Below are 13,978 nucleotides of genomic sequence, written 5' to 3'. Positions count from 1 at the left end.
ATATATATATATGCGCAAGAGATCAAGCTGTCGGCTTTGTACTTTTGCCGCCGCCGCTCCTCCGGTCGACCGGGCTCTACCAGTTGCTGGCGTCTCAAAGCGTGGTAATCCGGAGGGGAAGAGCTTGGTGGAAATGTTTAATTTAGAAGACGATTAACCCTTATGGGAGTTCAGAGCATTTAGATGGAGAGCACCGAATGTATCGGAGTGTTCTCGATGCTTTCAACGCGGAGTTAGCATCGAAGAACAATATAAGAAAACATTTCCTTTGCCCTTGCTGTTGCAGCCCCTCCACCTCTTTCTCTCTATGCGAGCAGTCCCAGCCTAATTTACCAAGGCTTAGCGAGACAGTGAAAAAGTAGCCGTCGCCGCCACAGTGCTGCCGCCGCATCCCCGCTTCATCGGCGACGTTGAAGATGAAGGCCAGCTCCTCTGCCGTTGAAGAGGACTCGTCGCAGTCGAAACTTGTCGCCGACCGTTATCTCAAACGGGAGTTGCTTGGTGAAGGCACGTATGGTGTCGTCTTCAAGGCCATCGATACACAGGTCTTATTTCTATTCGGTTGTTCCACTTCTAAATTATTTCCGTTTTGATTATTATTAGGGTTTCTAGACTCTATTTGAACGAATTGATTGTTCAATCTAATAGTTTTGCTGCTTTCAACATATATATTTCTATCTTTCAAATGTATAATTGGGCAAATGAAACTGTGCATCAAGCCAGTGCATTAATTTACAATGCTGCCATTTGCCTGTTTGTGGATGTTTTATGGATGGTCTTATGTTAGGGAATTTAAAATTTAAATCTATATCCAATTCAGACAAAGAAAGTAACACCACATTCTGCATAGAAATTGACGTTTTTGTCTAAATATGTGGCTTCTGAAACAGTAAGGTTGGATTTGAGGCAGAAATTTAATTTTGATATTGCAAGGCTGCTATTCAGAGGGTTCAGATTCTCTCCAATTACGACGACATTAAGAAAGGGGCAGTTAAGCAATTCTAACTGTTCAGTGAACTCTAGATGGCTTGTATCAAATCTATCAAGGTGCAGTGCTTTTGTGGCAAGTTGAGAGATTTAATCCTAGCCCCCAAAAATATACCATACATTTGAGATTTCTGAACGAAACCAATGTAGTAACCATTGCAACAAGAGATGATTCAAACCCTTTCTTGGTGGAGTTATTGCTTTGGATTGCTTAATCTTTTATCTTGTTATAGGCACATTTTGCTGGGCCTATTGGATCACAGAGCGTGTCTTCTTTTCAAAGTGCACCTTAGCATTGCCATCATCATAAGTATTATAACAAATTTTTAAGAGTTGGGTGTTCAATTCCATCAATGTTTTTCATGTGATTTTATTAAGTAGCCTTATCTCCACTTTCTTGCCTTGAAATATTACCTATCCTGTCACAATCAATGAAAAGATTGGCATCATTGCTACATATGTAGTAGAAGTGATGATGTTGAACTATTAAAGGTTGATACATGTCCTGATGTTTTTTAGAAGGAAAGCCCAAAACAAATTTTGAGCTTTTTGAAGGGGTTATTTTCAATATAACTACAATCATAGATAATACACGACCAATGATAAAATTATAAAGAGATTTAAAGAAGATTCTGAAGAGGATGTCTTTACTAGCAAGAAGAGAACGGATATGCTTTACATCATTAAGCAAAGGTATGGATTTTTATGCTATGCTATGTATGGACTAATATGATAGTTGTTTTGAGAGAAAATAATGAAGTTGAATTACCCAGAAAAGTTGAAAGAGACCATGAAATTTAACTTCTAAGGAGCAATTTAAGAACCATTTGGCTTTAAAAAAAATTGCACAATGCTTTCTAATAAGTATTTTGAAAATTTGGAAGAGTGGTTTTCATAACATTTCTAGTAAAATGAGAGCAAGCGAAAGATTTTTCTACCATCATTTCAAAAAAGATTCGTCCCTTTAGGATATTTAACTTGAATACTAGGATTGATTGTTCTTTTGCATGGTCTTTCAAATCCATAATGGAAGAGAAAAAATGATATTCTTAAGATTGAGAATATGAAGAGCGCCGAATTTTAATTTTGCCTACAGATAAACAATAAAGCACATACATAACACGACATGGGCACGAATATACGACATAAATGTAACAATTAGATACGTATGTCATTTACACAATCTTATTTAATAAATTATTAGACAGAGTGAACCTCAAATTTTATGGAATAATTTAAGCTGCTGTAAAACAAAATGCAAATGGCACTTTGAGAAAAGGCTTCTCATTTGATCTTCCTACACTTGTTGATCCTTGAAAAGATTTTCCATAAACACTTGAGAGTTCAAATTTGATAAGAATCGTAGGGTAATGCAGCCAGGACGCATAAGAATAAAATTTTAAATATCATATAAAAAGAAAGGATTTTAGATTGAAAGAATAAGAAACTTTGCATATTTTTGGTTTCTTCCTTAGTGGGATTTGCAATGAAGAATTTCTTGCTCGCTCCCAAATTTCGTAGGATAAATAGATTTGGAGTGAAAAAATCCATCATGCAAGCGAGAAACAACAAAAAAAAAAAGAAAAAAAAATCACAAGTTTTGCTTAGGCTTGACAAACGCGTTGGAGTTGCTAGGGGTATTGGAGAGACTCACTTGCTCGTTGTGCTATATTTTGGTCGAAGAAGAGGTAGTGACGATGCACATGATCATTGCGATTGTCATAGAATAAGAGTCGTATTTGATATGCATGTGAACATAATGCACATGGGATATGCATTTGATTATTAATTATTTTGGCATGTTTGATTTTTATTTCTCTTGTTTTGCATGGTTGGCATGCCAAGAGTGTGTAACTCTTATGTCTATGTGTCTTCATGTCGTACTCGACATGTGCTTGAATTAGTTTTCACGCTGAATGACCTAGACACAATTTTGAATGTTTAGACTTATGACAGAGTGCGTCAGTGTTGTGTTAATGTCTTTCTCATGTCCGAATTAGACATGTAAGGATTTTAGAAGTGTGTGGCTCATAGCACATAGATTTCCATCTTATCAAGTGCATTACCTTGCCACTGTTGGTATCCTTATCGAAGAAATATATCTTTCATATTATCAAATCTTTTGATCAATTACCTTGAAATTTTTAAAAAATGGAGATACAATACAAAAATAGGAGATATGCTATAGTTATAAGAGTGATTTTCCCACTTTTATCTAAAGTCTGCCTTTCCTACTAGCAAGATTATTTTGAATACCGTCAATCGCCAATGCTCCATAGGGAATTTTGAATCTTTTTAGAACCTATAGTGATGTTATTAGTAGAATTCAAGCTTGAGAAGATCTAGTGTAGGTCTTTAGAGTCCAAAGGCATTCGTTTGAGTAAATCTAAAAATGAATACATGGAATGCAATTTTAATAGTTTTAGATCTAGTGGCAGAGTTGTAAGAAGGGTGATCAAATCATTAGAAAGAGTGACATTTTAGATATCTCGGGCCTATTGTTCAAAGTGAAGGTGATATAGATGGGGTTGTTATTAGTAGAACTCAAGTTGGAAGGTTGAAGTGGAGGAATGCATCGGGCCTATTGTGTGATAGAAAAGTACCCCTTAGATTAAGGAAAATTATAATATGGTGGTGAGACCTGTAATTTTTTATGGCGCAAAATATTGGCCTATAAAAGAGAATCCTAAAACTAAGTTAAGTGTTGTTGAGATGAGAATGCTTAGGTGGATGAGTGACTTGACACTTAGTGTCAACATGCAAAACGAATGTATCTACGAAAGGGTGGTTGTAGCTCTAGTAGTAGACAAGATTAGAGAGTCGTCTTAGATGGTTTGTTCACATTAAACGTTAACCATCTCATGTTCCAGTTAGGAAAGTAGATGTTTTAGATTCAACTTATGCTAAGAAAGGTAGAGGTAGACCTAAAAAGACTTTGGTATGTTGTATAAAATATGATCTTAATTCATTAGAATTAAATGAAGATATGACAGACACTCTATAGGACACAATTGAAAAAAAGAATTCATGTAGCCTACCCCACTTAATGGGATAAAGACTTGTTGTTAGAACCTATAAGGACATCATTTGATTGCAACTGACTTAACATTTGATTAGAAGATTAGTGGGCTTCATGTTGGAGCAAGTTGAGTTGACTCAATTGTTATGAATGGCCTCTCATTAGAATCTCTAATGTTGTCAGGTGGATTCGTAGCTAGGTGTAGTATTGCCAAGGAGAATGCAAGCCATGGTGAAGCTCGAGAAGGATCTCATGAGATTGCTCGGGGATCAAATGCCGAGCACCTAGTTACCTAAGATATGGACAGGTAGACCTAAAGAAGATAGTCAAGCATTTTGAAGTGGTGAAGGTGTATCGTGCGATAATGATTTCAACCAAACAACGCATGCTAAAAATTCATTGTCATAAATTTTTGTATTTTTCAAAAATAGAGTCATGATTATCATATCATGTAAGGTGCCAAAATCAATGCCATACCTAATAATTATCCCATCAATAATAATAAAATTTTCCTTTGTCTATAAAGAAAAGTTGGATGGAAACCCTTAACAATGTTTCCATTGTGTCTTTAGTGATACAGACATCTCCCACTACGGGGCGAGAAGTGCGGGGGCATCTCCTGCTACTGTGCGGGACGTAGGACTCTTGCGACCATGCAGGTTTCAGTTTTTGTGCCAAGATAGATTCATTCTAGTTTTTCCGCTGTCGTGGAGCCGGTCGGTCCTCTTGAGCCACTCCTCGCTATCCTATTGTTATATATTTGTATTTCTGATATATATAAATTTAGTTTTTGTGTGTTTTATATTAGTACAGCCGCTGACGTCTCTTCTTCTCTTCGAGGGTTGTATCCTAGGGTTTCAGGTGGTGCGAGGTTTTATCTTGGTCTTCAGGTGGTGTGTATGTTCCCTATACCTTTTCATATCCCTCCTGCTTTGCTGCTACGCCTACCTCCTCGCTGCAGGCCGCCACGACAACTACCCTTTTTTTTTTTCCTGCAAATTTCTTTTGTATAGACCTTCCTCCTCACTGCCATTGCTGTTCCAACCTTCCACCTTTGTTGCCACTGCTATCTAGCTTTTCCTCTTTGCTGCCGCCACCATTTCAGCTTTCCATTCTTGTTGGCATCACCCTGGACAGTCCTCCCACACCGCTCCTTGTTGTTTTTTTTGCTGTCTAGCACCGAGGAAACAACCATCTTGCTATTTTCTGCTTGTAAATTGCCTTTTCTACCCCACATCACCTTTTAAATCATCGTCAATCACCACCACCACCACTACCACCCATGGATCTACCCCCTAGCTTGAGTTTGTGTTGTCAGTTGTTGCAATTTCAATTTCCTGTATGTTGGTTGTAATTTCCTATTTAATTTTAGTAATAAAATTTGGTTTTCGATTATTGTATGGTTAACTTTGATATTATTTGTTATCATATCTTGGCTAACCCTTGTCTTTTCCTCGTGTTTTTAGCACCCACTAATACCCAACGCTTCCTTTGACTGATTTTCCAAATTAGCCCCTAAAAGATTTCTTTCCCAACCGATATCACCCCATACACCTTCATTCAATACTCAAAACCCATACCCTAGACACCCCATCGAGGGGATAATTGCCAAAAACCTGATCGGGAGGAAATGCCACTATCTCACTTATGAGAAAGCCACAAAGAGGTGTTGGGAGATTTCTAGGGAGAAATGTATTGAAAAATTTCCCAATTGCAATAAAGGCTCGCCGCCTTCAAGAGGAGACCATCCATAGTGGTCACACAAATAACATTCGATCTTAGAGATAAAAACCACTGCCTCGAAAATTTGGCATCCAATATTAGAGAAATCAAGATTTTGAAGTAAAGGTGAATTTTCCATATTTTGATGGCCATATGGATCTAGACAAGTTCATCTAGTGGCTTTGGATATTGGAATGTGTCTTTGAGTGCTAGGACATCTCACCAGAAGTAATGGTAAAACTAGCCTCCAACAAGTTAATTAAGAGGGCAGCTTAGTGCTGAGCGAACTTAAAGATTCTTCGACAAGAAAGGAAGAGTGAAAATACTACTAGGTTTAAAGATGAAACGAGAAATGCAGCGTCAATACCTATCAATTCATTACGCACATGATGTTCAGACTTTTGCTTCAAAAAGTAAAACAACATCACCATATGACCGCCATATCTTACAAGAAGAGCTCAAACTTGAGATCAAGCAACAAGAGTACACCTAGCAGAACATCTAAGCCGACTTCGCCTAACAAGACACTAATACAGAGTGCATAAAAGGTGGAACCAATCCACATTCCCAAATTCATCCAAGTCAGGAAGCGTTTCAAGTGCCACAGATTTGGACATATTGAATCATATTGTACAACCAGGGTAATAATCTATTTCACCGAGCAGAGAGTTGTTGAAGAAATAGATAGTGACACTAGAAAAGATAAAGATGTCAGAAATAAGATGAGTCTCAACTTCAAGCTGACGAGGAAGAGACATTAGTGATTCAAGCTGAGCCTACTAGTGGGACTCCAGCTGAATTAGTCAAGGCTGTTCTAGAGATAGTGAGTCCATAGTAATGGGTGTTCTTGCAGAGTATGAGGTTATGGTCTCACGAATTGCCTTTTTGTATACTTTGAGAAGAGCATCAGTAAGATTGACATTTATGAGGGGTGTGCATTATGTGATCAAAATAAAAAAAATCTAACGGAAGCGATTAAGTTTGGTTGATTCTGTTTGGTTTCAAAAATACATTTCAATTTTTTTGTTTTTAAAATCTTAACGTTTGGTTTTTAATTTTTAGTTAACTTTTAAATTTTATTTAATTGAACAAATAGAATAACCAAAATTTAATTAAAATTTCTTATTTTAGTTTAATTTCATGTTGAGTAAACTAAAAATCCTAAAGTTTTCATCATACACAACAAGTGATTGAAATAAATAAAGGATTGATGAAATTAAATCAACAATACACATGTAAGATATATAATTCATATGTTTGTTCATAAGCAAACTCAAATATAAAATAAAAAATTGGTTTGTTCATAATCACACCGTTTAAATCGAATTAAATTTTGGTTCGATCGATTTTGTTTTATCAAAATTTAGTTTGGTTCGATTTTCCAGATTATGGATTTATATTGCAATCTATTTGACAAAACTAAAATCCAAGCTATTCAAATCAACCAAATGCTCACCCCTAATGACATTGGATGCCCACAAGGCCTATTAGCTTGAGGAGCAGATACCAGACACAGATAAGGGGATTTCAAAACCTTCAAATATATAGCTTACCTCTTGAGTTGTCCTTGGAGGTCCAACATGTTAGCTATGAGAATCTTTTGAACTACTTATGGAAGGCCATATGGAGTCATTTGGATACTAAATTTAGTTTAACAATGCACCCACCAATAGATGGTACCACCAGAGGGACGAACCACAAAGTTGGAAATTATCTTAAGAGTTTTGTGATAAAAAAGATCTTATAATGAGATCTCGGTCCTACCAGAGAAGATGAAGATCCCTCTCCTAAATGGTTATATTTCGGTATGGTGATTTCTTTTCAGAGTTGATTCCTCTTGATAGCAATGTTTATCTAATGCACTCAGTCGAGTACGAGAAATGAGAACAAATGTTACAAGCTTAAGGGCTCTAGAGTTTTTTTGCAAGAATCTTCAACTATATGCAACTCCAGTTCATGTTCTACCAAAAGCGGATGAATACTCATTTCATCAGGTTGTACTTTAGAATGACATATACAAGGTTGACTCATCAGGAAGTTATAGAAGCTCCACCACCTTCAAATTGATAGACCTGACACTATATCAAGAGAAGTCAGAAGCTTCGATAGATGAAGTCAAAACTCTCCAATCTGGGGTGACTAAGCTCCTTCTAATGGGAGGGAAATGTGAGTGCGGGGGTGTCTTCCGCTACTGTTTGGGACGCAGGACTCCCGCGACCACGCGGGCTTCCGTTTTCACACATGTACCAAACTGTTCTAGGTTTTTTCATTATTATGGAGTCGACCAACCTTGTTGGCCAACTCCTCGCAATCATATTATTATATATTTATATTTCTGATATTTTAGGTTTAGTTTTGTGTGTTTTGTATCGGGACAACCGCCGACGTTTTTTCTTTCCTTCGAGGGCTATATCCTACTGTTTCAGATGGTATTTCGACTGTATCTTGGTCTCTAGGTGATATGTATCTATTGTATTCCCTTTTATGTCCCTCCCACTTCGCTATCACGCTTGCCTCCTAGCTGCAGGCGGCCCCGATAACAACACTTTTGCTATTTTCTTGCAGATTTCCTCAGTCCACCTCTTTCTTCTCGTTGCCATTGCTGTTCTAGCCCTCCACCTTTGCTGTCATTGCTGTCCAAGTCTTCCTCTTTGCTGCTGCCACCATTTCAACCCTGTAGCAGGCCACCTCTCTTTTCTGTCTCCTGCATGCTGCCATCCACTGCTTCTTTGGTTCCATCCTTCGACGATGGTTTATGCTTCTCCCAGCTACGGTTCGACGTCTCAACTATCGCCGACTTGCTGTCCTACTTCTTCCACAGCCGCGCGACATCTCTCAGGCTTTCACCGCAGCCACCAATCTAGCACCATCTCTCCGTACTCTCTCTTCGTCAAGCTTGTTGAGTTTTTATTTGTAATCTTTTGTTTCATGCTTTTGTTTTGTGCGTTGTCTTTGTTTTTTTGAGCCTTCATTGCAACTTTGATTAAATTAAGTCATTAATTAAATTGTGCTTGCGTTGTGGTTTTAATTAACTCCGGTATCAACCACCTTGCTAGTTTTGCTTGTCAACAATTTTTTTCACCCATGCACTACCTTCCAAACCCTCGCTGACCACCACTACCACCCCCCTTGGATTTACCCCCTTAATTTGAATTTGTGTTGTTAGTTGTTGATTCCCATATGTTGGTTGTAATTTTCCATTTGATTTCCGTAATAAAATTCGATTTAGAGTTTTTTTTTTGTGTCGTAGGATTTTAGAGAGATTTGTGGAGTCGAAGAGCTATATTGAGAGGAGATTCAAAGAAGAATAGTCTTTCTTGTATTGCTGCTTGGTTTTGCTATCAATGAAATTTGTATCGAAGTTATCCCAAATCACAACGGAAAAACAAATATTATTACTCGAAGCAAATAAACAATTGTAAGATCATAAACTGAAAGGACATACAATAACAACAACACATATACCATGAGGGTTGGATTCCGAAGGGGAGGTGGTGGGCTAGCTGTTGGTAGGCTGGAGAGAGAGGGCGGTGGAGCAGCAAACACGAGGACAACGAGGTTGGCATGTAGAGGGATGATTGGATAGGGGAAGCAGGTGATGGTGGAACAGGGAGCAGGTTGGTGGCTGTATGGTGGAAAGAGGTGGATGACTAGGTGGGGAAAACATGCTACTGGTTGGGGAGGTAGTTGATCGACTGGATGAGGGAAAGGGAAAGAGGTAGCAGGTTGGCGGCTGGATGGGGATGAGTGGCCGGCTAGGTGCGGGAAAAAAAAACTGTTGACTGGTGAAGAAAGTAGTTAGTTAAATGGGGAAGCATGGAGAACGATGGCGGTTGGATAGGGGAAATAGGGAGCAGGTTGGCTGCTGGATGAGGGAAATAGGTGGTTGGTTGGGTGGGGAAACATTTTGCTGGTTAGGGAAGTATGTGGCTGGCTGGATGGGATAGATAAACACCACCTCGGGACAAATTACACCCAAAATATCTTCTCGCCTTTAGATACAACCCTTGAAGGGAAAACCTGAATGCCAGCGGGTGTTCTGAAAGAAAACTAATATGCCCCCTCAACAAAAAAAATTATATATATATATTATATGAAAAGATAAAATTCATTGATATAAAAGAGATGATACAATGGTTTTAGTAAGTGAGTACAAAGAACCCACTCACAAAGATTATAACTTACTCAAAAAGAGACATAAACCACACAAAATCCCCAAAAATATATATAAAAAAAGAAAACAACTCCTAATCATGGTGGGTGTAGTCGGTGGATTTACCGCTTCTCCTTCCTCTGGATCGAGATCTGGATTTAGGGAGGGAGTCCAACAACATACTAAGATGTGGGCTTCCGTCCGAAACTATGAGATAGTCATCTTGAGAATTACTGAGATCTAGCATTCCTTTTTTTTCCTAGATTTGTAAACCCGCCAATCATTTGCCAGTAGTAGTCTCGTCTGAACAATAGGTGAATCTTAGATGGAGAGCTCAGTATGTTGATCTGTAAACTGTTGATTTGACTCAGCCTGCAACACAACTTGATCTTGACACTCTTACAGAACTTAAGTACCTTCTTTTCTTGCAATAGGTGGTTCTAAGACACCTCAACTAGTATCTGCTACAACAAAATTCGTGGTATTTGTGTCTGAGGAAGAACTGCCTCAACAACGGTAGGTGAAAGCTACTGATCTGGTTGGTGAGAAGTATCCAAGACACTTCGGCTAGCATCTGCTACAACAAAAATTTAGAAGTGTTTGTAAACAAAGGAAGAACTGCCTCAACAACGGTAGGCGAAAGCTACTGATCTGGTTGGTGAGGAGTAGCCTTATGGTCAGATTCATTCAACATTTCTGGAAGATTAATAGTGTTTGCTATATTTTCCTCCACATGGATGATGTTGTTAGGACCTACCTATCTCAAATGTGAGTGAAGTCTGAAGCATTTGACAGGGGTGTGCCCAAACAGTTTACAGTGTTACAGTGATTGCAGTAGTAGACAGAAGTAGGGTCTTTGTTCTGCTATAATTGGTTGTCAATACCCATTGTGGGCAGTATCAAGCCATATTTTGTCCACATAAGAGTGTGATATCCCTTTCAATAAGAATTCTTGCAACCGAATGTAGGTTATTGGGCTTGTGCGAGCCTTATTTGACTTGAACTTAAATCATAATAGGGTTATCCTTTCTTTGATGAGAAAATATACATGGATGGTTGGTCTCTCAAATGATTCCTTATCAATTTCCTTTACATTTTTTGTTTCTCTCAAATATTTATAAATTAATATAAACTTTCAATGATGATTAACATTGAACTTTTTAATTTTGTAATTGTCTTTTTTTTTTCTTAATGCATCATCCCTCTTTTTGAAAAAACCATTGATTACACTATTTCTATAAAAAGTCTTATCCAAGATTTCTTCAAAAGTATAATTTATAGTTTCATGCTTGGTAATCCAAAATTTGAATTTTGTTGTGCCCGACTTTTTGATCTTAAGAAGTTGTGTTCTCCATTTAACCTTGATAGTTATTGATACTCTTCTTAATGAAGAATTAGATGCGAGGAAGGGCAAGGGGTGTGGGCAAGATCTTTGCTCTTATATTATGTAATCATTAATGCAAATAGAAGCTATAAATTTATTACTTATAGAAATATAATTAGAAGTTCAAATAAAATTAAATTATATTTTAATTTTTCTTATTAATTCTACATTGATTTATTAAAAAAATTTTAAAAATACATTTATTCTAAAAAAATTCTTTAAATACATTTCTTAGTAATCACTCTTGCAACCGAAGTCCCGGTTAGATTGAAGGTGGGTGCATCCAATTTCATTGGTCTCCCTAGTGCAGCTTCAATAGAATAGAGGACTTGGTGATTGAAGTAGTACAACTTTAGGCCTGGTAGTTTAAACCAGATTGAAACTATAGGTGGTTCTTGGCTAGGATCAAATTCAGGAGACCACTTAAGCAGTTTCATATATTTCCCATCTATTGTCATAAACTTTTTGGAAAATATTTTGGCGTAGTGTTCCACTTTAGATAATTGTATCATCACATGTCTCTCATTAAAGAGGTCAACTTTCTAAAGTCCCAATAGTTTGAAATCTTCAAAAGCCTTTCGAACGATATCCATTTTAGGATGTCTCGATTTGAACTTCCCAATGAAAGTGAATTTGCACCTATCAACCAAGTTGGAAACTTCAACATCAGAGAAGAATATTGCTAGTTTGCCACTCTTCCTACACGTCTTCTTGAAAAGGTTGCAGTCCTCCTGGCCTTCGAATGATTCATGATAAACTTGAAGGAAAACATTGATCCCACAAAGCCAACCATATCAACATAAGAAGCCTTCCCAAGGTTTAAAACTTAAACTGTCAGTGGTTGAGAACTGTCCTTAAACTGTCAGTGGTTGAGGAGGAACAAAAGCCATAGAGCTGAGTGTCGAACAACGGGTAGCTCCTGGGTTTAAGTCGTGTCTTCAACCAGAGCTCTTTGCTGCTCGATTCGCAGAGCAGGGATCAAGCGACACGTCATAGGAAGGATCACAACACTGTGCGTCCGCCGCTACCTTCTCACGTGAGACGATCCAGAAAAATGACTCGATCGAACGAATGATACCGAAGAATAAAACGAAGCGAACGAGTGAGGCTGGGGCATGACGACACGATCCCCCACCCTTCCTCTTCAAGCAGGATTCTACAAACCGGTGCGGCTTCCCGCATCGCCATGGAGTCGCGACAGGAGGAGTAAACCTTAGCAGAGGAACCCAATGCATTTTTTATATATATACTACTCATCATATATATAATATATATGCCTAATGACTAATATATTAAAAGGAAAAGATACAACATGTTGCATGAGTGAGCCCAAAAGAAGACACCCAACTCATGAGGTATAACACTCAAAATTCCAAAAATAGAAAAGATACATATATTCTGCCTCTAGTTCTAGGAAAGGAGCCAACTAACAAATTTGTAAGGTGAGTGCCATTGCCAGTAGTATACGTGTTTTGACATTTTTGGTTCTTTTTTTTTGGGATCTCATGTATTTTCTTTTTTTGGAATCTCATGTATTTTCTTTTTTTGGAATCATTTGCATGTAGTGGTTATCGTGTGGGCAGGGTGTCATTCTTGGTCTCTTTAATACAATATATTTGTTTCCTTATTTCTTTTTAATATATTGCCATTGAGCTTTCTCAATATATATATATATGGGGGACCCCATTCTATTGGGTAGCAATTCCTAGGCCCAAAGGAGGGTTGATCGACCCACCTGGGCCTCCTGTTGAACTATTCCAACTACCCTACCCTTCACAGTTTCAGTTCAGGCAGTAGGGCCAGTAGGGCGCTCGCGTCAGTCTCTGGGGTTGGGGGAGCTTCGACCTTATTTAGTGAAGCTTTTGTGTCACTGTAGTATGGAGTCAAATTTTCTATATTGAAGACAACGAAGATATTGTAATCCCTTCGTAAATTAATATTGCATGCGCTGTCAATCAACTTCTTGAGGATTCTGAAAGGACCGTCTGTTATGGGCTTGAGTTTTTCGAACAACCCTAGGGGAGATATCTCTTTCTTCAGTTTGATCCATACTAGATCTCCCATCTAGAATGTCCTTCCTAGATTTATTAACTTGCGCCTGACACTTGTGATTCTATTTGGTGATCTTTTTCCCAACCTTCTCATGCAACCACTAAATTTTTTGCATTCTCGCCTCTGCATCTGCACTAGACTTCGACCTAGGGAGGACTGGTACTAAGTCAAGTGGATTGCGTCTATACATAACCTGAAAAGGTGTCTCCAGTAGTCCGACTCGTCGACCTGTTGTAGGCAAATTCAACCTGGGCTAGGAGCAGGTCCCATTGCTTGATGTTCTTTTCTATGAAGCACTTAAGGAGGTTTCCTACAAGGAGGTTTCCTATACTCTTGCTCACCACCTTCGTCTGAACTTTTTTCTGTGGATAAGTCGCCGAGCTGAATTGGAGTTTAGTGCCAAGCTTTACCCACAGGGTTCTCCAAAAGTGAGCCAAGAACCTGACGTTCCTATCAGATGTAATGGTCTGGGTTATTCCATGTAGCCTCACAATCTCCTTGAAGTACAAATCAACGACATGAGATGCATCCAACGTTCTGTGACACGATACGAAATGAGCAATCTTCGAGAATCGATCAACCAAAACCATCATTGAATCCTTGTTCCGTTGTGTTTTCGGAAGTTCCACCACAAAATCCATACCAATATCTACTCAAGTGG

The 13,978-nt window shown here is 38.3% G+C and overlaps 1 protein-coding gene across 1 annotated transcript in view; it reads left to right on the top strand.

Annotated features, from left to right (window-relative positions):
• The first annotated feature begins 35 nt into the window (after positions 1-35).
• Positions 36-13,978, top strand: part of LOC110032731 (cyclin-dependent kinase D-1-like) — a 40,063-nt gene continuing 26,120 nt past the window's right edge. Inside the window, exon 1 of the mRNA XM_020736461.1 lies at positions 36-545. Coding sequence (XP_020592120.1) covers positions 417-545 — 129 coding nt within the window. The 5' untranslated portion in view covers positions 36-416. The remainder of the gene's footprint in view (positions 546-13,978) is intronic.

The sequence above is a fragment of the Phalaenopsis equestris genome, unplaced genomic scaffold, assembly GCF_001263595.1.
Source record: "Phalaenopsis equestris unplaced genomic scaffold, ASM126359v1 Scaffold001013, whole genome shotgun sequence".
Taxonomy (NCBI): domain Eukaryota; kingdom Viridiplantae; phylum Streptophyta; class Magnoliopsida; order Asparagales; family Orchidaceae; genus Phalaenopsis; species Phalaenopsis equestris.
Note: the sequence above shows the minus strand (reverse complement) of the source record. Positions and strands in the feature narration are given on the sequence as shown.